This window comes from Tachysurus fulvidraco, chromosome 25 (genome assembly GCF_022655615.1).
Source record: "Tachysurus fulvidraco isolate hzauxx_2018 chromosome 25, HZAU_PFXX_2.0, whole genome shotgun sequence".
In the NCBI taxonomy this organism is placed as follows: Eukaryota; Metazoa; Chordata; class Actinopteri; order Siluriformes; family Bagridae; genus Tachysurus; species Tachysurus fulvidraco.
In genome coordinates this window covers 10,730,028-10,756,996 of record NC_062542.1, presented here as the reverse complement: position 1 = coordinate 10,756,996, position 26,969 = coordinate 10,730,028, and the positions used below count along the sequence as shown (strand labels likewise).

The window sequence follows — 26,969 nt, the reverse complement described above, 5'->3', positions numbered from 1 at the left end:
ATTAATCACATACACAGTGAAATGTTGGGTCTTAAAATATCATTTCTAAAATAGAGAACAGAGGAAAAATAGACAAATTATATATATGACAATAGATAGACTAATGATATGAATATATGAATATAGTATGACTGTTTATTAATAAAGTGTGCGGTTTTATTGCATATATGCAAAGGGTGCTATGCAAAAAAGGCCAGTTGAGTTGTATAGTGGTTGAGTATGCATTTTTTTGGTGGCGTTAGACCGTTGGACCTTTTAGTGCCTCATACTCCTGAACCGCCATCATAACTGATTTTGATCAGAATTCATTCAGACCAGCTGTACTAGGTTAAAGGTCTCTTCATTTTGTACGCCATTTCAAACAGTGTGTCCTGGTTTCAGTTTTCTTTCTAAATATTTATGGTGTATTAAAGATTGTAAAATCAAGCTTTACTTGATATCTTTTCATAAAAAGCCAAGGAACAGTAAAACGTTATGCAAACCCACAGCATTACTTAACTTTTTATTACAGAGGACTAAAGCGTCTCATATGGCAAATTCCACCTGCTGCAGTTCTCTTACCCTCTCATTTAGAAAGCATACAGAAACGTGACCTCGGTAAAAAAACAGTTCCACATCAGTAACACATGCCACATGCATGTGGTGTAGAAGAGTGATACTGAACATAGCTTCTTCCTGTTTCTGTTTCTCTAACTGCAAGTGATCACTCATTCATTCATCTTTTTTTTTTTTCACTTAATGGTCTCCCACATTGAATAGAGGTTAAAGGAAACATATGACGTTTTGCTTTCCAAGGCCACATTAGTGGTTTTCTTGTGAAGGCTTTAGCCTTCTCTGTGCAATGTTATGCTTATTGAGACCACTTGAAAGTCTGTCTGTCTTTCACATTAGGATGGAAGGATCTCAGCAAATGGCATTGGGGAGTGGGGATTTCACTCAGTCTAAAGATCAAGAACCACAGGCATACGAAATGTGGGGATGGTTATAAAATCCTCTAGAGCATGTATTTGTTCTGCTAAACCACAAAAAGCCTGTATTTGTGTTTTTAAGGTAGAATTCAGTTTGATTAAAAACTCACAATAGACATGTTTAGTCGTGTTAATTAATTTGATACAGAGATATGAACAGATTACATTACATCTCAGATGGCAATAAAATGACTGGTCTACAGGACTAGATGGAAAAAGTTTCTTTTCTTTTCTTTTATATATATATATATATGTATATATAGTATATATAGTATATGTATGTATTTATATGAATGTTGGAATCTTTTTTTCATACTCAGACCCCATCAGGGAGATCCTCAAACATGACAGTTTTTTTTGCACATATTTGTTCTTGTTTTATAAATATGTTTTATATTATTTTTAACAATTAAGATAAAAAAAGATTTACTGAGTGTAATAAAATTAAACATACCACTGTATTTCTATTTGGTGATCAACAAGATTATTTGTTCAGTAGAAAAATTTTAATTACTTGGGTATGCAACAGGAAAGGAAAAAATAATATAAAAACATCTACAGAACCTTTGAAACACCTTGTGTAGTAATAAGGTAAAAATGTGCAGACTATCCTCACACCAGGCTGTGTGTTAAAAAAAGCTCTAACAGGCAGACCTGGCTTATTAAAGCATGGCACCTTATGTCATGCTCTTACTGGTCAAGGGCTTGTAAGTAAGCAAAGCTGAGAAGTGCAAGAAACAGTATAGGCTGTCCTTATTTAAAAGTGTCTGGATAAGCACAATCAAGCATGATTAAGGTCCTGAGACTCTGCTAGCTCACCATTAGCTCATGCTGGAGCTATTTGCCTGAGTGACACCCCATAGCTTTAGTAACATGAGAACACACACTCGCACACTTGCAATCTATCCATCAATCCTTCTCTGCCTCTCTCACACTGTGATTATGTCTCTTACTCACCCTCTGCCACTCCAGTGCCACCACTTAGCATCCTGCTGTTAAAGCATCTGTATGAACAGCACTGTGTTCAGACCCTGCAGGTGTGAGGGCAAAGAATATGCAGCTCAGATTCATATCAGGCAATTTGTCCAGTTTTTTTTTTCTTTCCCAATCATAAGGACTGGATTAACTTCATCTTTCAGAGGAATGTCTAATCAAGGTCTCAAAAGATTGTATATAATTAGTTTGAGCAAGCCTTTAGAGAAGTCTATACCAAGCTTTATTCCATGTGATAATGACATCTGATATTCAAGTCATACACTTTTTGTTTGAACACGGAGAGTCGTTCAAATTAGCTTTGAGACTCAATCGCTTTTTCATGTTTTTTAATGAATTCTCTTTGGATAATTCTACAAAGGTTAAAGAAGGTACAGTGAAATTTCTTTGAATTCCCCATTCCTAATAATGCACACACTCAAATCCCTTTTCCTGAATGATGAGGCATCGTTTTTTTTTTCAAGAATCTCTAAAGGAGCAGAAAGAAGGTTGTCCTCTTTATTGTTAGCACTTTAATAGAAATATGTTAAGCTTATATCCTGATATAGGTCTTACTCTACCTGATCATTAGATTGGGGTTTGTGTCCAAATGTTAAGCTTTCCAAAAAACCCAATTTCTCCACTAAGGAGCTCCAAGCATGGTACTGTATTCCAGAAACTCAATCCTGTGGAAGACTAAAATGCATTAATAGGTAAGACTGGTAAACTAATCAGTTTGGAAGGCCTGGTCAGTGATGACCAGGGTGAGACTTTGGTTCTGGGAAGAATAGAAGTCATTGAGAAGGTTCCCTTGCTGCTCGGTGGGATCATGGGTACTGGGGACAGGCAAGAAAACTTCCTTGTACTCTGGGTGAGAATGACTTAATGAATTTTTAGAAATATTACAGAATAATAATAATTAATAAATAATAATAATATTCCTCTATCTCTTGGCTTGGAACTGCTGAACATTTTTGTGTACCCATAGATGGGTAGTAGCTGGAGAGGAGTACAGCTGATGGATTCATTTCCCTTGTAGCTGAGGGGGTATACAGGTTTAAGTAGTAGGGCACTGTAAAAAAGGCTGATTATTAATTATGTTTTTGGGATATTTCTCAGTAGACTTCCCAGCTTATGCCACAGACAAGTCTGTTCTCTGGCAGGAGTTGGAGGCATAAGAGTACATAGTTCACTTCAGTGCTTTCATGACCAATGTTTAGACTTACCAGTCATCTTCTCCTCTTCTGTTCAACCAGGCTTGTAAGTCAAGTGCTAAAGTGCTATTGTAACATGAATGTTTTCAAATGGAAAGTTTCTGCAGTTTCTCATCGTTAAAGACTATCCTTAAAGGTGCATTCAGCAGTGGTTTTCCAAATGTCTCCGTATGCGTGTTAGCATTCAATCCCATTAGCATAAATGGAGCCATCTAAAGGTTTTTGTAGCTCCTCTACCTGGATGTGATATTTGAAAGCCTCTAGTTTCTAAAACTTCTAAAACATCCCTGGGGTTTTGTATAGGAAGCTTTGTATTGGTCAAGCAAAGGAAAAAGTATTAAAGAAGAGATGACAGAATTATTCATCCTTATGATGTGGAATTGGATGCACATTTCACAGTGGAACAACGGAATAACAATAGAGTTGGACGATTACATTACAGTGGAACAATGTAAGTCAACTATGAAACAATTAAACAGTCCAGATATCTTTCTCTTTATTGCATGAAGCTTGATTTAATGAACAAAGCCAGTATGTATAAAGCTTCTGGGAATTACACAAAAAAAAATTTTGTTGTTGTGAATTAAGCCAAAAATACTTTTTAAATAGTTAAAAGCTGGGAATAAAAATCCCACAATAAGATCTTGTAGAAGGGCTCAAAACATGCAAAGCACAATCACAATACGGTTGAAGTCTTATGAAATGATAATAAGTATGAAGAGTAGATTTGGGTTCAGCATGATTAGTTGAGTTAAGAAAATGGTTTGCCAGGAGATAATACGGGTGATAAAAGCATTGTATCCACATTTGTATTGAATCCTGGGATTGCTTCTGTACTCCTGATACAATTGCTTGATGTACTAAATATGGGAGCATTGGAACAGAATCACTTCCTTAGTGAAATGTGCATTTAATAATCAACATGAGCCTTTTTTACTCTTGAGTTCAAATGAACAATGCAGTCAGATGCTTGTTTGTCAGGTGCAAACCACTGTCTCGCAATCAGCTTGACTTGCACTGTATTCAGCTGCTAATTTAATCAGTGATTTGTTTGTTGGCCCGTCATCATTGCACTATTTATATAGTTATAAGAACTACTTAAACAAAAAAAAAATTAAATATGCTTCTTTTTTTGCAAACATCCAAACTAGAATCTTAAATTCTGGCAGAATTTTAAAGAGAGAAAATGACATTTACTGTAAAGATTTCAAAAATCAAAAATTGAAGACTACATTAAAGATCCAACAATATTATTTGTTACAAATAATATGATATCGATACAGTAGGTTTACTTTATTTAATTTACATAATTAAAATAAAATAGCCCACAGGGTAATATGCTATTCAGATGAATAATATCCCCTTTTTTATATAAAAAAAAAGGTCCTGCTCTAGCATATAGGAGAGAAGATGCTGAACCAAATGACACAGTGCACTGCAATCAGCTAGTGTCCAAATGGTCTACCGTGAAGTACCGTGAAGGGTACTGAATACCCAAACTGCACTTAACTGCAGGAAATGAGGAGAAGAGTGCTATTTTGAAGATTAATTAATCACTATAGTGGTTTAATCACTAAATGATATATAACAGAGTTCCTCTTCATCATAGTGTGAGCCTTTGCCCCTTTTTCTGACCTCATGCTGACCCCATCACCTTCATAATGTCATTATGGCATTATTTATTATAATGAGGCATTAAGGGGAAATAAATATTTGGGGTCACCAAAGCCAGGTTAAGCACAATAAACTGTCACAAATATGTGCAGTTTCTGAATTTTTTCACTCTATACACAACAAAACATTTTGTAGTGGTGTCGAAATTCCCAGAGGGAAAATTATGTTCTCTGGTAAGTAGATTTTATTATTACGCATAGTACACCATAAATCCATCATAAATCCATAAATCACTGTGTACGATGTTCACACTGTTGACAGAGTCTGCACTGCACTGCTGCTTACATCTACAAAGTTTAGACCCCACTGCTCTGCCAGATTTGATATATTTATTCTTCTTTTAATTTAATATATGTTCTAAGTTTTTGCACTGCTGTAATATGTAATATTGGATTTTACTTTATTAAAGAACTGTGTACTGGTCGCATTGCTCTGTAAACACTTTTGTACTGTTTATGGTTGATATCTATCTATCTATCTATCTATCTATCTATCTATCTATCTATCTATCTATCTATCTATCTATCTATCTATCTATCTCTCTCTCTATCTAGTTAGTTGTCAGGATAACTGTAAATTAAAAAAGGTGTTTAATAACCATTAAAACCTTAAAACCAACAGGCACTGAAAAGCACAATACATTATAATACTGAATCAATTGTCTTATACTAATTGTCTAATATCATCACAGCTCCATGTTCAGTGCTATATATAGAACGGTCCATTATACAGTTTATACAGATATTTAACATTTAACAAGGTAGTGATCTAAAAGATTATAAATACAGCATAGATTCTTCTCTCATCTTATTATGACCCCGTGACCTCTCCAACTGACCCCAGTCTGACCCGCTCACCTCATAAGTGTCATTATAGTGGAAACATAATTTACCAGCCTGAGCCATCAGAGAATGTAGAAATAAAGAGATTCACGTCTGAGATCACACACCTCCGGTTTTGATGGACTTAATGCAGGGTGTGTGAGCATGGCACTCAAACATGCACACACACACACACACACACACACACACACACACACACACACACACACACACACACACACACACACACATACACACAAAGACCACTTAAAATGATATCAGTTACATTAGAACATTCTGAAATTTTCTGTAATGTCTGACCAAGTTAATATTCTTATATAAATCCCATTACACAAGAAAATTGGTTCAATCTGCAATAATTATCACTGTTTGATTGTTCAATTTTACCAAATCTCCCAGCTTGTCCAAACATGACATCGTACATAAATCACTTCTGATTAAATAAACAATAAACCTCATAGCAAAAACAACAGACATGACAATTCAAGTAAAGTTAGGATCAAAGTTAACAGGGCACATCAGAAATTAATAAATTGTCTGTTTAATGCCAAGGATGATTTAACTATTCTATGAATAATGCGTTCAGGGCGTTCGATCTAACTTAATTTCTATGATTACTTGCGAATCATAATGAAGATGCATTCACTGACATGCGCTATCCGTGACTTAGGCTGTGTTGCAGTGAAGGAAAAGAGAATCTGACAGAACCAAATAGACAATTATATCTGATTAGACACAGAATAAGTTTTAGATTTAGCTGATTCAATGAGCAAACAGTTCTTAGAGCAGTGACGGGGCTTTTATCTCGAGAACAAGATGGATGTACATTTACTAGTCAAATAAACTATTGTAAGAGAAATGTACTGAGGGAAATGAGATGGAAAAATGAGACTGATAAATGCTGTATTTTTCATGGAAACACTCACACAGTTCTGAAATGTAATTGCTGGTGTTGAGACTGCGCTGGCATCCATTTAATTTAGACACTTGTGTCTATTAAGTTAATGTGCCTGGTCATAGCTCACTTTGGTTTGCAGTAATATGCAGATAAGGCTGTGAATCATATTCTATGTGCTGAAGGATTTGTGTGAGAGATGGAATGATTTTTACTGAATACTCCTTAAAATATGTCATTAATGTATAGAATTTTTAACCTGATAATTAACATGATCAAAATATGATTTGAGTACAATTAATATGTATTCGGTCAGGTCTAATCACAAATGTTTTAATCCCTCAAAACCAAAAAAATGACCATGTAGGTGTGTGTGTGTGTGTGTGTGTGTGTGTGTGTGTGTGTGTGTGTGTGTGTGTGTGTGTGTGTGTGTGTGTGTGTGTGTGTGTGTGTGTCATCAAGGTCTAAAAATGACCATGTACTGTAGGTGTCTGTATCGTAAAAGCCTAAAAACAACCATGTAAATGACAGGATCCTGAAGGACTATGAGTGTCCTTGCATGTGACTGAAATATAAAGGAGATATTTTGATCCTTGCAATGTTGCTTAGGCTTACAGTGTAAAAGATTAAGAATGAAAAATCTGCTTTTTTACATATAATCAAGGTAGGATTAATACAAGCTTAAGTGGTGATCAACAATAAATAATGAACTTATAAAGAAATATCAAGCCGACCGAGCTCTCACAACAATTAGAAACAAGAAACGAGAGTGGTGAAATAATTGGAGCAGGTGGTCGACGTGTGACTGAAAGAAAAATAGGTGGAGGTTTAGAACTGAATAAAAGCCTGTGTCTTATGGTTGCATTTTCAGTATAGTCTGAGTTTAGCACCCAAAAACCCTTGTCTTTGAAAGTATTTTTGATTTAAGAGATTTCAAATTTTGTTATTGACCAGGTCTGTGATATGAATAACAGGATTAAGCTTTAAAGCAACTGCCTGTTTTTTATTTGTTTACAGTGTTCCTTTATCAAACAGAAGCTTACAATTTTGAATAGCAAAGGAAAACACTTACTTCCTTGCAAGAAGCACCTGCCTCCTTTCTGCCTCAATGGCCATGGCACCCTCTTGGCTGGTAAAGACGGTTTTGGTGGTATGCCATCCAAGGATAAATTTGCTGGTAGCTGTTTTAATAAAAAAAAAAAAATCTGTTGGAAACAAAAATCTGTTGGCTCTTTAAATGAAGAATGTTAGTTAATATGATAATAATTAAACAACAGACTATAATATATGATGATTAATATAAAAACCAAATTTTATATCAGAATTATATTTAAATGTGTCTGTATTTATCCCCAATGAACAAGTCTGAGGTGACTGTGGTGAGGAAAACCTCCCTTAGTTGATAAAGGAAAAAACCTTGAGAGGAACCAGACTCAAAAGGGAACCTCATCCTCATTTGGGTGACACTTTATGGTGTGATTATAAATATACAGTCCGAAAAATGTTGTATTAATGAGCATGTTGTTGTCCTTAAAGACCACATGTATTTGTCCTCTCCTCTTATAATGTCTGAATACATCATTGAGCAGAGTCCAACTGGAGCTGTTACAGTACATCTCTAGATGCCTCAGAATCCTCACAGGGTTGACCTCATCTGAGTGAAGGTCCAAATCTTCATGACACAGAACACAACTGGCACTAGTACAATCTACACTAGTACAAAAAAGCCAAAACAAAAGCCAGAAATCTGTAAACATTAAACACAGCAAGACTCACTCTCTTGTTCGCATGTTGTCACATTAAATTTAAGTCCATTCTATAACAATTCATCAGGAATTCATACACTAATATAGTTCAGACTACACAGACAGCAATATAGTGAGTCTGATTCTAAAGGTCACATTATAAGCCAGATCTCTGCACACAATGAGAACGTTTTAAACAATAAAACAAACACTAAATGTCATTTGTTATTATCGTTGTAATTTTTGTGTTTAATATAGAATGAAATATACCATTATATATTTGCTTTATTATACATACATAACAGCTTACTGAGAATATTATACAATTCTCTTTTAAATGCTCTTTGAATAATTGTCTGACAGCTTGCGCTTTAATTGAAACTTAAGGTATAATAGTCAGGTTAGCAAGTGCTTCTTCTCTCATTAACCATTTTCAGTATTACATAAAGCATTAAAATTAAAACTTAAAATAGAATTCTATAATAATGTGTACCAGGCAACACTGCTATGCTTATAATAATGTGTACCAGGCAACACTGCTATGCTTATAATAATGTATACCAGGCAACTACTGCTCTACCTTTGTTTCTGATAAAAAATTTCTATTTTCAGATCTATTTTTGATATATTTCTTGTTATATATTTAACATATGCATTTCTTCTTTATATTGTATCTTATTTATATATTATTTATATAGCTACTTGTGCCTTATTTTTATTCCTTTATTTTATTCTTTTATTCTCTACTATTGGCTATTTTTATATCAAGGACAGTTGTTAGAAGCATTTCGCTACATGTCGTACTGTGTATGATTGTATATGTGACAAATAAAATTTGAATTTGAAATTGATTCAAAAATGTTGGACTCAAATTTGGACTGAAAACAAAGCAAAGTTCAAGCAGAGACTCACTCTGCTGATTAACTATGACATGACAAGCCAAATTACATTGACAGACTAGCATGAATCTTGAAGCTTTGGTGCCATAACTATTTAAGCTGAATGTAGACCTGAGCTGGACAGACTAAAGAACTAAAGCAGTGCTGCATCGCTCTCGTTAGGAAGCGTACACAGGTATTTGGGAAAATTCACATTGCAGTTATTTAAACTATATTTAAGCATTTTCCCCAGCTAATGACAAATAAAGCATGTGACAACCATTTATAGGGAAAACTCAGAGCCAAAACAACAATTTATCTATGTTTAAATGTCCTATAGATTCACCGACAACTGAACCATGGGTTTTAAAAGTAAGTGTAGGAAATTTAATGCCAAGAAACCCTCCAAATCTAGCTATAAATGATATTTACTCTGTTGAGTAATGTCTTAAACAGCATCACGTTGCCACTAATAGATTAAGTGTGACAGAGGCAAGACCGCTCATCAAAATTAAAAGCTTCTTCTGAAGGTCCCAGCTGAAGATCCTGCTATGATTTAATTCAATTCTATTCTATTCTATTTACTTGTAGAGCGCTTATAGCCGTTCACATTGTCTCAAAGCAGCTTTTCATATGTATAGAAAAAGAATAAAAAATGTAAAGTTTAAAGTTTAAAATTAAGTTACTGTGTATCTCTAACGTCTATCCCTAATGAGCAAGCCGAGGGTGATTGTAGCAAGGAAAAACTACTTGAGATGTTATGAGGATGAAACCTTAAGTGGAAACAGACTCAAAAGGAAACCATACTTATTTGTGTGACACTGGACAGTAAATGATGTAAATATGAATAATGTCATTTCTACAACAGTTTGTAGTTTAGTGGAATTTAGCTATAGAGTTCATTGCAGACTAAACATTAATTTCTTCCTGCTCAAAGGCAAAGCCTGAAAGTCTCCAAGTGGTTCTATTCACAGCAATCCTATGAGTCACAGGCTGTCGAAGCAGATCAATCTCCAGCAGAGTGCACACCAGGTGACGACACTTAAACCAGGGGTAGGGCGTCAGGTCCAGAAGAAGAAGCAATCAGACAAGGAACTCAGAACATAGGGAGCTTCGGAGTGGCTTGATAGCTCAACAGAGAGACAGAGACACAAAGACAGAGACAGAGAGAAATAGTGGAAAGCTGTTACTGACTATCTGTTTATTATCTGAAAGCATGGATTTCTGTCTCAATAATTTGTGACTCGGTTTTGTTTTCAGGACATTCCTTGTGTTTTAAGGTGTCTTTAATCCCAGCTTGAAGCAGAGTGTATTTAGATTCAGGGTTCTCAAAGTAGCAACCAAAAGACGAAGATAGGGAAATCTATCTATCTATCTATCTATCTATCTATCTATCTATCTATCTATCTATCTATCTATCTATCTATCTATCTATCTATCTATCTATCTGTCTATCTATTACTTTTTAATTAAAAGTAGTTATGTAAGTGTTAAAGTAATAAGTAGTATATATAGTCACATAAAGTAAGTAAATAGAAATTTGGAAAAAGGTGGGACGTTTTTTAAAATTTGAATAAAATGAAAACTAAAATACATCAAATCACGTGAGAATATTTTATTCCCAATAGAACACAACAGATATCATAACAAATGTTTAAACAGAGACATTTTACACTTTTATCCACTAAATGAGCTAATTTTAAATTTGATGCCTGCTACAGGTCTCAAAATAGTTGGCAATATAATAAATAGTGAGATTTCATTTTATTTGATTTTTTTCATGTTTTCTTTCAGTTTTCTTTATACTGTGTGTTAGTGTTAATGTGATTTTATTTCTACAATTTATTTCATCTCTAGGTATCATTTTAATGAATGACAGCCTTCTTCCATTCCTTAGCAACAGGTATGTAAAGCTCAAACAGCACCTATTGTCAGAAATCTAATACATGAATTGTTTTTGCTATTTTTCATCTTGTCTGAGTATTTTAGCAATAAAGACTGTAGCTAGACCTGTCACAGTGCATTACAGGACCAAACAAACCGTTTCCCCCGAATAGACTGTTTGAATTAATTTAATTTAATATAAAAAGCTTCTTGTTTATCTATCTATTCAAATTTCATCCGATTTCCTTCACTATATCTACTTCTTGTTTAAGCAGATTTGAACCATGAGCCTTTCTAAACAAGACGTAGGTACAGGTACAGTTTGAGCAGCAACATCCAGATCACATTGAATTATATATGATAAACTGTAAATAAACAGCAAAAATTATGAGGTTAAAAGCAATATCAACATCAATATCAATATCATCATACAGAAAGAAAAACAGGAAACTGCACCATCTCTCTGCCCACATTAGAGCTTTGGTAATATGTTGTGTAAATGTCGTAGGATACCTCCAAAACATCCAACTTTTATTTATTTATTTATTTTTATTAGCCCTTATAAATGTCAAATAGATCTAGATTATTTTGATCATTGAAGACCTCTAGTGGACACTTTATGAATAGAAAAATCCTTTAATCTTGGTAATTTAGCACAGGATTTAGTCATCATTGGAAGACAGTCAGTACTCAACTGTACCTTCGTGCCAGAACAGAAAAGAGTCTTAATGTACTCTGAAAGATGCTGGAACCAGTCGAGCAGTGTTGGAGGATTTAAGGGAGCTGGTCTGCTTTTAACTTTTAGACAAGCATCAGTCTTTCTCAAAAAAGAGAGTTGCAATCAGAGGCAGACTTTCCAGGAGCGAGTTACCCCTAAAGTCCAGGAGTATCACAAGATTCTGATGTAGGGATGAATAACCTGAGATAAACAACGGTTGAGATTTACTGGGATTAGGATTCCTGCTGTTATATGAGTGGAAAAATGAGTGTCTGAGAAGAATGCCTGAGTTGAGTGTCATCTGCATAATAATGGTACCCATATGAGGATAGGATCTCACTAAGAGATCGAGTATAGAGGAAGAGAAGAAGAAGAATATGTTTTCTAGCCTTGTGAAATTGTCTGCATAGAGCAGATGTAGATCCCCTCCAGAAATACTTAGAACGTTCTACCATAGCAACACCCATGATTTCTCACCAACACAAGGAGCATCCAAAACTCGTTACTATTCTAACTCATTACTATGCTAACATTGCTATGCTAACGTGCTAATAATAATTAGTATTATACAAAAGTATATGAGGGTAAAGCCACAGTTTAAAGAAAACTACTCTACTCTACTCTAGTGTTATTATAAATACATTTAACATAAAAGAACACAAAAGCCCTGAGGATCATTTTTAAATCAACTAAGCAAAACCCTCAGTCAGAACATGGCTTCAGCTCTGAATTATTTACGCTATACAGCCCTCTAGTGTTGTACATGCAGTAACACTAGCATAGTCTTGTCCTGCATTACAGCTCACACACACAACACACTGGGATGAAGTTCACACACTTGTCTTCTAATGCTAGCTTTTCTGTTTCTTAAGACTGATTAAAAGCAGCAGGGCAATAATACACAACTCAAAGAGAACCGAGTCGGTCTTAAGAATTTAAGGGCATCAATAAACACAGAAACATGTAACAATTTAAATGAAACATATAGCGTTAAGTTAAATCATACAAATACCATGAATGTCGCACAACAATCTAATCAAAATTCAGCCAATCAATCAATCAATCAATCAATCAATCAATCAATCAATCAATCAATCAATCAATCAATCAATCAATCAATCAATCAATCAATCGATCAATCAATCAATCAATCAATCAATAATGTATTACAAAAACCAAAAGAACACATTCACATAGAAATTTTTTTTTTTTAGGTTTTTATGGTTTCTAAAATTGTATAATAACAGAAATAAGAGAAGATGAACAGTTCTTTTACATTTAAATGTCCAACAAATTTATTTTTGAGATATATATAAAAATACACTATATTAACGTGTAATTAAGGCAACTGAAAAGTGTTCAGTTTAGTGTGTCCAAACCTTTGTCCAGTAGTTCATTATGCACTAGATACTGTAGCTGTATTTTAAAAAAAATAAATTATGAAGTCAATATCTTCCAAAGCTATATTTATTATTTAATTATTATTATTATTTTTTAAAATAAATTATTAACATTATATTTTATTTGTATAGTGCTTTTAACAATGGACATTGTCTCAAAGCACCTTTAAAGAACATAAGAAACATAATACAAAATGTTATTACACAAAGATTAGTATTATAAAAAGGTTCAAGATTAATATTAGACTTATATATAAATGTGTTTGTATTTATCTCTAATGAGAAGCCTGAAGTGACTGAGGTGACTGTGGTGAAGAAAAACTCTCTTAGATGGAAGAGGAAGAAACCTTGAGAGAAACCAGACACAAAAGGGAACCTCATTCTCATTTGGGTGACACGGTTCCGGAAAAGTGGTAGAAAATGGAATGGTATGGAAAATGGAATGAAAGTGTGATTATAAATTGTTATAAACACAGGAACATCAACTGTCTATAGAATATCAAAAAAAAAAAAAAAAAGTCACACCTTTTGATTTCATTAACAAGGAAAACAAGAAAATGCTTTACTGTGAAATAGAATGTCATTTATTCCACTGCTTCCTAAAACCATAAGTAAAAGCAGTAAAAATACAGCGGGTAAAATAAGTATTGAACACGTCACCATCTTTCTCAGTAAATTTATTTCTAAAGTTGCTATTGACATGAAATTTTCACCAGATATTGGTAACAACCCATTCAACCCACACATGCAAAGAAATTAAACATGTATATTTAATTTATATTTATAATATAAATATATTTAATGTATATTTATTTAATAAAATAATCCATCCTATTGAAATTTCATTTAGTAAAATGAACTATTGTACAATTATTAGGAGAGCACACTAATCATCAGATCACTAGCACGTCTTCACAAAACTCATGTTCTGTGTAATTAGCTTTTGAATTAAACATAGCTTTTTTTTTTCATAGCATTCAGCAGAAGCTGTTATTCTGCCACTATTAAATATTCAAGAAGTTACTAATTACTACTTATTACTAGTTACTGAGGTTTAGATAAATAATGTCTATCAATAAATACTAAACTATACCAGGTTATGGATTAGACTTTATTTCCTAAAGATGAATGCCTGGGTACTTAAAAATCAATCGGTGAAATCAATGTATTTAAAGATTCCCTTCACTTACAGAACTAATGGAGAAACATTCCCATGTTAAAAAGGATGCAATGTAATAACAACCCCGAGTGCATGAGACAAGAAGTGTTTCATTAGAGTTCAGGAAATAGATGGAAAAAGTGTCTCTTTTTGAGAATACTGAAGCTGTATTTCTTTCCCTTCTATATCCATAAGCTTTCTTTGTTAATATTGTAAAGAGCTGCAACATGTGAGTGTCTCCATGTCTCACATCCTGGAAATAAGACCTCATACAGCATAACACAAATTAATGTTCAGTAATTGCTATTTCCTGAAATTGCTATTTCCCGTTGAAATCACGACAATGTTCGGCATGAAATATCTGACATGTAATAGGAACGTAATGGGAAAGTATACAGTACTAATTTGATATGAAGAGTAATACATACATATTAATAAACATAAATAACTGATTAGATTTCATTCACTTCATGTGATTTTTTACAATTTCTTTTTTTTTTTTGATTGGCTCATATTCCTAAGCCCTAAAAAAAACCAAGGGAATTCAGTAGTAAAGCGGTGATGTTCTGAAACAGACCCTCTTCAAGCTCTGTGGTTGTATCGATCTTGTAAGTATGATGAGAACAAGGTCAGAGCACAGCTTCCAATCCCCAAATCAGCAAGAGTGGAAATGATGATCTCATGATTCACGGTGATAGAGGCAGCAGACAGGTCAAGGAGGATGAAGACTGACATAGATATTGCACTTAAACAGTGTAATATGTTTTAATATGTCTTTGTGTTTGTTCCACACATCACAAAAACACCAACTAAAGCAGACTAGCAAGTTTTAAGATGCCTTATGTTGGAACAGTGCTAGTCAGGAATAGAGAGTGTTTGAATATGGAGGGAAATACAAGTTGTGTCTCACTGACGAGTAAGAGAAGGGACAGGATCTTTTGATTTGTTTCAGGAGTAGAACAAGAACAAGTTTGTTTGTTTTAGCATTTGTCATTTAATTGAACTTTGTTGAAAATTATTTACAAATTATTTTTATTTATTTGTTTCTTTAATGTATATTTGTATTTTTTTAAATCTCCCTATTCTTGCTTTTTAATTTTTTTTCTATTTGTTTTCTATTCCTTTGTATTTTATTGCATTTGTGTGTGTGTGTGTGTGTGTTTGTGTGTGTGTGTGTGTGTGTGTGTGTGTGTGTGTGTGTGTGTGTGTGTGTGTGTGTGTGTGTGTGTGTGTGTGTGTGTGTGTGTGTGTGTGTGCTTTATTATTATCATATCTGTAAATGATTTATTCTATTTAGGGTGCAAGACAGAATAATTCACCTTTCGGATGTACGACTAGAGAACCTGAAGGAAACTCACAGAAGTACAGGAAGAACATGCAAAACCCCACAAGGGCAGTAATCAGGAGTTCAGAATTGACCCCAGAACCCTGGAGCTATGAGCTGCCAATCAAGTCAAGAAACTATTTTATTTTATGTTACCCATTGTAACATAAAAACAGGAACATAACGGTTCAAATTCCACCATTGCATTTATATGAGCAATATATATGTAATATTAAAGTCCAGACATTCCTATACCGACAACAGGCACTGACAGATCAGACACTGATGCACTATATCTGAGCAAATAAGTTCAATAGTGTGTCAAGGGGCAGATTTCTTGAACACTCAGACATGCATCAGTCTGCTATCATGTTCTGTGAAATTCAGTTAAGCTAATGACTGGAAACCAGAGGAATCACTGAAAATCACTGGGGATGCTTATGAGAGGTAAAATAGCTTGTGTTTCTCAGAAGTCTGGGAAACAAAGCCAGGATCTGATTATCAGTGTGTATGTGACACACCATTCCATGTACTAATTCAATTTAATCTGCACTGGCGCCACTGGAAGCAGGACATTGAGCTGATAGGATTGTTTTTGTCCTTTGTAATGGACACGCTCGTAATATGACAAGCTAAATGAGATCACTGCAATTTAAAAGAAACTAAACATACACAAAATGTGTTCCCTGGACAAGATGTTGCTGTCCTTGTGCTATTAAAAACGTTGAAATTAACCCTTTAAACTCTGGTCTCGTGTAAATACTACTCATTTGTAATTCCCTTACATGCTTCTGATAGCAATGAGTGTGTATTATTCTGAAGGCAACTTTGTAACCTTCAAAGGGTACTATCTCATTAAGCAGCATTTTAATTAAAAATATAAAATGATATTGAATTTACATCACAATTAATCCATGACTAGCAGAATCTTGTTTACTGCTACTGCTTCTAATTGGAATTTGTTTATGGACCAAGAAAGGAAGATGGGTTCAAGGAGACATATGCTGTGTTTTTATATTCACATGAATGTTAGATGAAAACATGTACAGTAACAATTACTTCCTTGTCCTACTACCCATATACCTTAGTAAAGCCCCTCTGGTTTGCAATCAGTATTTCCTCAAAAAAAAAGTACAAAAAACACTTAATACATACTATAATGTCTAATATATTTTCTGTACACAATGTACTGTACAATATACAGTATGCACACTGGACTGGGCTATTTTGTATTTTGTCTATTGTCATAATGTTTTGTATTGTCTATTTGCACTGTCTTTTCTCTCGCACTGTTTGCACAAGGTTGCACACGATGCAATTGTGTGTCTAGGTCAACTTACTTTAATTCCTTAGCTCTGTGTTGTTCTATGTAGCACCGTGGTCCTGGAGAAACACAGTTTCATTTTACTATGAACTGCATCAGCTGTATATGGTTGGAATTACAATAAAAGCTTCTTGATTTCACTTGGCTTGAATATGGACTTTTTGGCTTTTATTAGAGCAAAATAAATTGGGCAGAATACCAATATACCATGCTAACAATAATTCTGAATAAAAAAAAGTTTAATGTGTAAAAATACATTATTTACAAGAATTACTGTTTGCTGAACGATGGCTATTAATTTATTAACACAAGCTACAAATAAATGAGTTTTCATGCAAATCACATACATGTGTAAATATCCTCTATTGTTGAAGGGACATTGTGGTCTGCCATTTTTATTAGAGCTCTAGTGTGAACAGAACTATGGGATTGCCTAGAGTGAGAAATATATATACATACAGTATACAAAGACTTTGTTCATGTCAACTGACGTCAGAGCAACTTAGTGAAACAGTGTGTTAAAAAAGTACATTCCAAGTTCCGTTACTGTGTCCATCTGTCCAACTGCGCAAAAGTTTATTGTATTTAGAGTTTTATTACAGATGCCACCCTGAGAAACTAATACCGTGGACATAACGTTTAGTAGTAATGTTTTCACAAACTACTTTTTCCAAAAGTAGTGGGGACAAAAGTGGTGACGAATAAATTGTGGTTTAGTGTCAGTGGTGAAAGTTACAATTAATGATCTATAGAATTAATATGCAACACATTTTAGGGGGGTGGGGGTGGGGGTGGTATGGGGGAGGAAGCACAGTAGTGTAGTTTGTAGCTTTATCTTGGTACAGTTTCAGGGTCCCTGGTTCAAACTTGAAGTCGATTTGGTTTCTGTGAGTCCCTCCAAGGATGTTGTGATAGCTGAAACATCTGTGCATTTTTTTTGTTGTTTTTTTTTTAACATGACCTCAGATTTGGTCCAAGACACATTGTGTAACATTTCCATTTCCATCATTTAGCAGATGCCCTCATCCAAAGTGATTTACATTTTTAATATAACTGAGCAAATAAGGGTTAAGGGCCTTCTTACCAGTGTCAGTCTGGTGGACATGGGATTCAAACTCACAACCTTCAGATTGATAGTCCAAAACCTTAACAATTATTCTACCACATGCCCCCAAGTGTAACAAAATCTCAACATACATTTAGCCAAATACCTCTTTGATTCAAATGGTTCAAACATGAGTACAGCTATCTTATAAAGTAATTACATATGTGTCACCTGGTCGTAGTTTTAAAAATGAATCAAGTGCTTGTCATTTCAGCAAACTGAGAAATTATGGTCTAAGATTTAAATGTGAAATGCACTAGTGTCCTTTTCAGGGTTCGCCCCTGCCTCGTGCCCTGTGTTTAGGGGATATGGGAATCTACTTCAACCCTGACCAAAATAAACCAGTTGGTGCTCCTGAATAACAAATCCATCCTTTCCCATAAGGCCTGTCTCCAGGCAGCTGTCGATCTGCATCGGTTATGCAGGGGAGCTGCTACCGGAAAAGAAGTCCTGCCTTTCCATCTGTATTATGAGTGGAGACAGATGGAGACCTGAGACAAAGGATCCCCGTCCAGAGTCCCATAGAGATTTCCACAGTGTTGCTCTGGTGTTCCTCTTCTTATAGCACTAATCAGTGTGTATATGCACTTATTAAACTCAGCAGTGGTCTCAAGGTGAACCGGCTTGTTAGATGGTATAAGTAGCAGCAGTTTTTGTGTTGAATTATCTTAAATACTTTTTATGTGCCTAAAGTTGGGCGCATGTTGTGCAGGAAATGTTTAAAACCTCACACAAAACAAGACAAAACACATCCACAGAGATAATTAACACTCAGGAGACAAGAGGTGATTAAAAGCATTGGAAATGCCCTGTGCAAGGACACACACATACACACAAACACACACATAAGGTGTGGCTCTCTTTTTTCACCACATACTGTAATCTTCACCCTTTCTAACTTGTGGAACTGGAATTAGCACTTAATTTATTTTTTGGTTTTACTATTAACAGTTTAGCATGAAATGACTTTATGCTCAAATATATTATTATTATTATTATTATTATTATTATTATTATTATTATTATTATTATTATTATTATTAAGACATTTATTTAGCTGTTCTTAGATTTTTTTTTTAATTATTGATGAGGTTTTTGTTGGAACATTACCTTCATTAATATTCATTAATACAGTCCTTACTTCATTCAGTTTCCAGACATGCAGCTGATCCTGACTACTTCAATCAAAGATTTCTTTCAGATAAATAAATATCCCTCTTTATATGCTAATTTATCAGTGACTTTTTTAAATCCATGCTTTTAATTGCTGATAAAAATGAGAACAGGCTTCATGCTGCTCCTTGCTATTCATTAAAGCACAGGTCAGTCATAAGCAGTCTGAGAGACAGCATTATCCCGCTAAAAGAGGCGACCACCATCGTTGCCATGAGATTGTGTGCTTGATCTAGAACAATATTTAGTTGGTGATACGTGTCAAAATACCATCCCTATGAATGGCATCTCTTCCCCAGGCAAGCGATGCGCGCACACACCCGGCTGTTTATATTATACAAATAAAATGTGATTTATCAGACCAGGCCACCATTCTGCTAGAAATCAACCTCCCATTGCTCCATGGTCCAATTCTGATGCCCACATTGTTATTGTAGGCTGTGTTGTAGTGAACAGGGGTCCTCATGGGTAGTCTGACTGGTCTGACTGTGGCTACAAAACCACACATACAGCAAGCTATAATGTACTGTGTATTCTAATACCGTTCTTTCATTACACAACTTTTTCAGCAACATGTACAATAAAAGCTCTTCTGTGACACAAACAGAGAATTATTTCCTAACACTGAAGTACATTTTAAAACAGAACTAGCTTATTCAGCTAGCTAAAGATTTGCATGTCCTACATGTACGTAAGCCGTGATGTTTGCACAGAGTTGGTTGTGAAATGCCAGTATCGCTATACTTTTTATAGTTTCTATAATTTATATATGCTCATCTGTCTCCAATGTCTGAGAAGTATTTGTCTGAAGTGTAGACTTTCAACAGGTTGATCAAAATAATTTTTAATTCAATTCAATGTTATTTGTATAGCACTTTTAACAGTGCGATTGTCTCAAAGCAGCTTTACAGGAATATACAAACTCAGACTAAAAATGAAAAAGTTTAAGATTTAAATTTATATTTATCCCAATTTATATATATATATATATATATATATATATATATATATATATATATATATATATATATATATATATATATGAAAAAAAATGCATCTATATTACAATGATCTATTTAAAGGTTCATTAAATATAAATATATATATATATATATATATATATATATATATATATATATATATATATATATATATATATATATATATATATACAGTACTGACTAAAAGTTTGGACACACCTTCCACACCTTTGGACACACCACCTTTTCAACAGGACAGTGACCCCAAACACACCTCCAGGCTGTGTAGGGCTATTTGACCATGAAGGAGAGTGATGGGGTGCTGCGCCAGATGACCTGGCCTCCACAGTCACCGGACCTGAACCCAATCGAGATGGTTTGGGGTGAGCTGGATCACAGAGTGAAGGCAAAAGGGTCAAAGCATCTCTGGGAACTCCTTCAAGACTGTTGGAAGACCATTTCAGGTGACGACCTCTTGAAGCTCATCAAGAGAATGCAAAGAGTGTGCAAAGCAGTAATCAAAGCAAAAGGTGGCTACTTTGAAGAACCTAGAACATGACATATTTTCAGTTGTTTCACACTTTTTTGTTATGTACGTATATAATTCCACGTGTTAATTCATAGTTTTGATGCCTTCAGTGTGAATCTACAATTTTTATGGTCATGAAAATAAAGAAAACTCTTTGAATGAGAAGGTGTGTCCAAACTTTTGGTCTGTACTATATATATATATATATATATATATATATATATATATATATATATATATATATATATATATATATATATATAAAATCATAGGAGCACACTCATGTGGAATCAGCAATCTGGGTTTAATTTCAGCTGAACATGATTGTAGACTGCACTTCTGTTTTAGGTCTCACAATGAGTTGTAGTCTGTAGCCATTGCACATAGCATAGGTTTGTCTGCACAGAGCCATGACCTCAACCCCATTCAACGCCTTTGGGATGAATCGCAACGCTGGCCGCATGCAACATCTCCTCATCCAAAAAAAAAAAAATATAAATAAAAAATACCTGACCTCACTAACACTCTGGCGGATAAACGAGAGCAAATCCCTACACACAACATTTCGAAATATAATCTATCTATATATCATATTTTACAGTGATTTTGTACAGAGCAGAAGTCTGTAGTTTAATGAGAAATGTTTGCGTGAAAATAATCCTGTTGTCAAGACACCCTGTTTATTCAAGGGTGTGTTCTCGAGTCTATCTGCCTTCTTCTGTGTTTTTGGCACTGCATTAGCTCATACTGTTGCATGACAATCTGGACTTCTGGCAAATGAATAAATAAAGAGTGTAACTATAATTGTGGTTAATTACATATTAACAGTGATTGTTATCATTGCACTTAGACTCTATATACTGTAGTTAGTGTAACTACAACTGCAGACGGGAAAGGTGGTGAACTAATATTTTATTTTATTTCATTTACTATGGATATATTGAAATGTGCTACTCAAACATCAACTGAAGTGTTTGTGTGTAAGTGAGGTTTAGGATCTGTTCTCAGGACGCCACACAAAGAGCACACCTAGGGAGAGACAAAATAAAAAGGAACCAGTTCTACAACCTTTTCTTTATTTGCCACGATATCTCTGTACCATTGTTTGTTTGTGTGTGTGTGTGTGTGTGTGTGTGTGTGTGTGTGTGTGTGTATAATGAGACTCCAGGCTGTTGGAGTGCTCACCCGAGGCTTCACTGCAGTCATTGCCATCTGCGTGCCTGTGTCGTTTTCCTCTCATCATCCTGACAACTCTACCATCATCTACCCTCTCACTTTCATCTTCCATGGCTTTTTTTTTCCCTTCTTCTTTTTCCAACACAGGAAGACTTAGATAGCTCCCAGTGCTCCCAAGTCTTTAGTTAGAAAGTAAACACATCTGCGGCTTAATGAACAGTGAGAGCTTTGGAGGAGTTTCCACAATCGCTCCGATCCAGCACGAAGAGTACAAAACGAGCGGCAATTAAACCGTCTAAAGGCGTCAGATGGAAGGATAATTGAAAAATAAATAATGATTACAATTAGAATATTGAATAACATCAATAATAATTCTGTTGTTTTTCCTGTCCTGGATAGATCCCGTTCACTCCGAGGATGTCATTCGTGTTCTTAGATTTGTTGTTTAGTTTAATATAATGCAAGTCAATTAAAAAAAATGATGCATTTATGTTCAATGATTTTAAAATTCCCTTACAACAGGTCAGCCACGAACAATATTTTCTGTAAGAAGACAACATAAAATACAAAAATGATATCATGTATTTCACTGACAAGTAAATCATTACATACAAAGATCAAATCAAAAATAATGGAGGCTTTTTTTTTATTAAAAAAGGAAAAAAAAAAGATTCTTTTTTTATTGGTAACTTTAGGGTCAATTTAGCATAACAGAAGTACTAATACAGTACAGCAATATAGAAGATGAATGGAAAACAAAGGGGAGACGTATTTAAAATGTCTCATATTAAAAGGTTCTCTCACACAAATAAAGAACTGTACACTCATACACACGCTACATATTTCCACACTCTCTTATTAGGGTAAGTATGCTTTCATGAAGGATTGACAGAGTCGATTATGAAGTGGCGTCTCTGGCTTTGTCACATTTCTGCACAGGAATCGAACCACCTCGGTAATTGCGTCAGTGTTATACAGTTTGAATGCGTGGAATGTGAGAGGGACTTTAGTGTGGTGTCTCTATGATAAAGCTAAAGTGCAGCGACTGAGAGACTGGCTCGTTCGTGTTGAATGCACTTCCGTTTAGAACAGAAAGAAACAAAGCTCACACGCACACAATTATATGTCAGTCACACGCACACACACACACACGCACGCACACACACGCACACACAAACACACAAATGTGCAGGTTTATTAAAGTAGAACTTCATGCTTTTCCCATTAAAAAAAGGATAGTGTTTGTTATCTTGTGTCCTAATTTCTGGTATTATTCTTACAAGCAGTTGAGACTGTAGATGAAACCTTATTTCTTTATGCTGTCAACATGTCTGGGCAAAAACATCTCCATTTAACCGATGAGTAAAATGTCGTACCCAGAGAGGCTGAGCACTCACACAGTTAGCACATACAATGATAGAAACATATGCTGGAAATCCAAGGCCATGTCTGTCATATATATTACATATATCTCTCTTAAATCAAACTCCGTCGCTGCGTCTGTTAGTAATAATCTCATGTTGGAAAGTTCCAGTCTCTGCTCTTCACATCAGTTTACCGAAAGAAGAAAAAAAAAAAAGAGAAGAGAAACTTAAGATTCACACACAGAATATAAAACATTCTGAATATCCCCAGAATTTTGCATGACTTTCCTAAGACCAGTGATTTTAATCACATTTTTTTTTCATTCTTATACAAAACTAAGCTTTGTAGACTGCTGTTGCAGCTCAGTGAAACAACACCTTACTGGGGGAGTTGTTTTAAGCATTTACAATGTTGTCACTTAGGTCTGAGGGTGGGATATTTGTTCACCCACCCAGAAAGGTGCACTCTCGATAACTACCATCTCTTGTAGGTCTGGCCCGAATTACACCTTATTAGCTGGGGACAGACGGAGAGCTTGCCATGATTCCTCTCTGTCTCTGAGCTGAGGAAGAAATAACCCTCTACCCATGATCTTTACCATTTCTCTGCCTCCGCATGTTTCTGTCTTTTCAAAGATTTGTGGGAGAAATGAAAGAAAGGGTCTATATAATGATCCCAATCTTTCTATATGAGCTGAAATAGAAATGGCTCCTTCACTCACTATTTCTCATTTCTTTCATTATGCACCTCTCTCTTTAAAGATTCCTGGGGAAAAGAGAGAGAGAGAATACCCATAATGATCCCTTCTCTTGGAAAAGGGCACTTCTACCAATCACCACCATTGCCTGTTTTCCTTTGCATCTTATTCTTTAAAGATCCCTGGGGAACAAAGTCCTTGATAACCACTTTATCTCTCCATAGGCTGGAGGAAAAAATGGATTCTCCACCCATTATTTGTCTTTGTGTCTCTCTTTCTTTATAAAGAGAGATCGCCTGGGCTACCATCCACTAACAATCTGGTTCATGTAGTCCTCAGTTGGCAGTCGAGCCGTTCCCTCTCCCCCTGCGCCCTCCTCCCGTGCCAGGCTGTGGTAAGAGCCTCTATTTCGGAGCATCATTCTTTGCTCACGCCTCTCCAGCATGTGTGTGTACTGGTACCTCTGTAGGAACAGGTCCTTTGCGTAGTCATAGAGTTGCATGTCAAGGTCATTTAGCTCCTCAATGCGTTGCACGGTGTTCTCGTCCAGGTCGACGCCGGCAGCACGCGTACTGTTGTACTGCACGAATGGCCGGATAAAGCGGAGACGGAAGGTGCGCTCGAACAGGTACTGTGTTTTGCGCTGAAACTCCGTGAGCCCATAGAAAGCCATGTCACGCAGGTTCTTCTTAGCTGACTCGAGTAGGAGACGAGCACGCTGCTTATCTGGCAGAGTGGATGCATTGTAGCAACCAACCAGACTTAAATCAGCTAACATGCGCACCTGCCGGTTGTTGGCCAGGTTGTATGGGCACTCCATGAACTGCTGAAGGGTGCAGCCCGACCAATCCACACCATCGTAACAGGTGGGAAGCTCCTCGGGTGTCGGTGTGCGGCCGTCACACATGTGCAATGACGTCTTCCATGTGGCGCCTCGTTGCACGTGCCGCCACTCACTTAGGTATCTTGACACTGGGTCCCGAAGAAGTGTGATGTAATAGAACTTCCTAGAAAAAGCAATGAAGAAAATTGTCAGTGACAAAAACATTTATTATTTTACAAAAAAAATCCAAAAGCGTCATCTGGGATTTTTTAAAAAAATGATGCAGTGATAACACATCCCATATTGTCTAGACAGGAAAAAATAAAAGACTATAAATAGTTTTTCATATCATTATCAGTGTCTGCATTATCACATGCTAACATGTGACAGAGAACAAAGCTATAAAAAAAAAGGAAGTAAGGGAGACAGATGAAAAAAGTGAAGCAACACCGTGTTCCGGAAGCTTAGTGCTCCAGGCTATGGCTGCACTTCATCTATCACACTGTAATCCCTAGTTACTAGTGCTCTTTGGTCGAATATGGCAAGCGGGGATCTTAGGATGCCTTAAGCAATCATTTGAGAGCTTAGCCGTTTTTCTCTGGTTATCTCTCGTATAAATCCACACTAACACACATTGTCATTACTAGCTTGTAAACCAGCTATAAAAAGGTTCAAAGGTCAATAAAATCCACTACAACAAGACCAGCCAAGCATCAGCAATTAACATGAAACTGTAATCAGAAAAAAATAGGTCCTTAGTGTCTTGACATTATTTGTTGACGTTCCATTTTATTTATCATGGTCATTTCAAATGCTTAACACAAGAATGGTGCAAACACAAAGAAAAGGTTTTGGCAAATTTGGCATTAAGCACAAAATGGCTTCTCAGAGAACACCACCGATTGGGCCATGCCTACAAACGGGGTTCAAGTGTTATACAAGAAAAACATATCTTGATTGAGCACAGGAGGTTCAGGAAGACAGGAAATATGCCTGGTTAAGTAAAGCCAGGTTCTTATTGCATCATGCAAACTCAAGGAACCCAAAGTGATGCAAGAAACAAGAGCTATCTTATTTAGTGTGAATCGTTCAGGCTAGAGGTGGTGACATAGTGTGGAACCTTGATAACTTACTGAAGAATCTGGAGATCATTACTGGTCATATCGATCCCTTCATTAATACGATTTATGTAGCGTGAGCATTTAGAGAAATTACAAGAAGAACTCAAATTATACCCAAATTATTAACTGAAAATAACCGATTCGTTTTAAAATAAATCATGAGAACGTCCTCAGGCCATTTGCATACATGATAAACTATTTAAAACGTCAATGGTTTAAAAAAAAAATGTTTAAATGTCAGATGTCTTATATCCACTGTTAAAAATGTTTGGAAAAAAGGTTACTGTGTTATAGTTACAAGGGCTAAATGGCATCGCGATCATGGAATCACCCATAAATCGAAGCCATAAATGTGCAATCATGGCCTCTACATGTGCCCCAGAGACCTGGCAGCTTCATATTGTCCATCACTTCCTTTCCTGTCTGTCCTGTCTGTACTCACAGAAATCCACATCTTGAAACATCATCACAGGAGAAGGAGAGACAGAGAGAGAGAGAGAGAGAGAGAGAGAGAGAGAGAGAGAGAGAGAGAGAGAGAGAGAGAGAGAGAGAGAGAGAGAATTGCTGGAACATTCCTGAGACTAAGTGTAATCAGAGTTACCTGTAGTGCAGTGAAGCTAGAAGGCTGACTTTGACCTTGCTGACACAATCAAACATACTAAACATAGGTGCATAAAACACACTTGCCAGGGGGACGTGACTACTCCCAAGGTACGGAATAAACAAACAGTTCATTTGTTCCAAAAACAAACCGACATGCCCACTGGTGCATACCAAATGAAAAGCCAATCATAAACCTAGCTTCAGCTCTTATATAGAACAGTACTTTCCTTGTTTTAATACACTTGATGACTTTGGAAGACGCTGACAGTTAGCTGCTTAGATGGATGATGAGTTTTAAAGCACAGAAACCAGTGAAATGTGCATTGTAGCCATTTTCCAGGATGATGGCTGGATGAGATGACCGTTATTTCACCATCTTTATGATGCCGCTGAGGCGCTT

The 26,969-nt window shown here is 35.6% G+C and overlaps 1 protein-coding gene across 2 annotated transcripts in view; it reads right to left on the bottom strand.

Moving 5' to 3' along the window:
• Positions 1 to 21,843: 21,843 nt before the first annotated feature.
• Positions 21,844 to 26,969, bottom strand: part of hs6st1b (heparan sulfate 6-O-sulfotransferase 1b) — a 67,572-nt gene continuing 62,446 nt past the window's right edge. The window contains exons 2-3 of one of the 2 annotated variants that reach the window (XM_027173580.2): positions 24,484 to 25,029; positions 21,844 to 23,502 (exon numbers count right to left, since the gene is read on the bottom strand). In XM_027173580.2, the coding sequence (XP_027029381.1) occupies positions 23,442 to 23,502; positions 24,484 to 25,029 (607 nt within the window). In that variant the 3' untranslated portion in view covers positions 21,844 to 23,441. Of the gene's footprint in view, positions 25,030 to 26,969 lie in introns of both variants that reach the window. The other variant, XM_027173570.2, reaches the window with a different exon arrangement.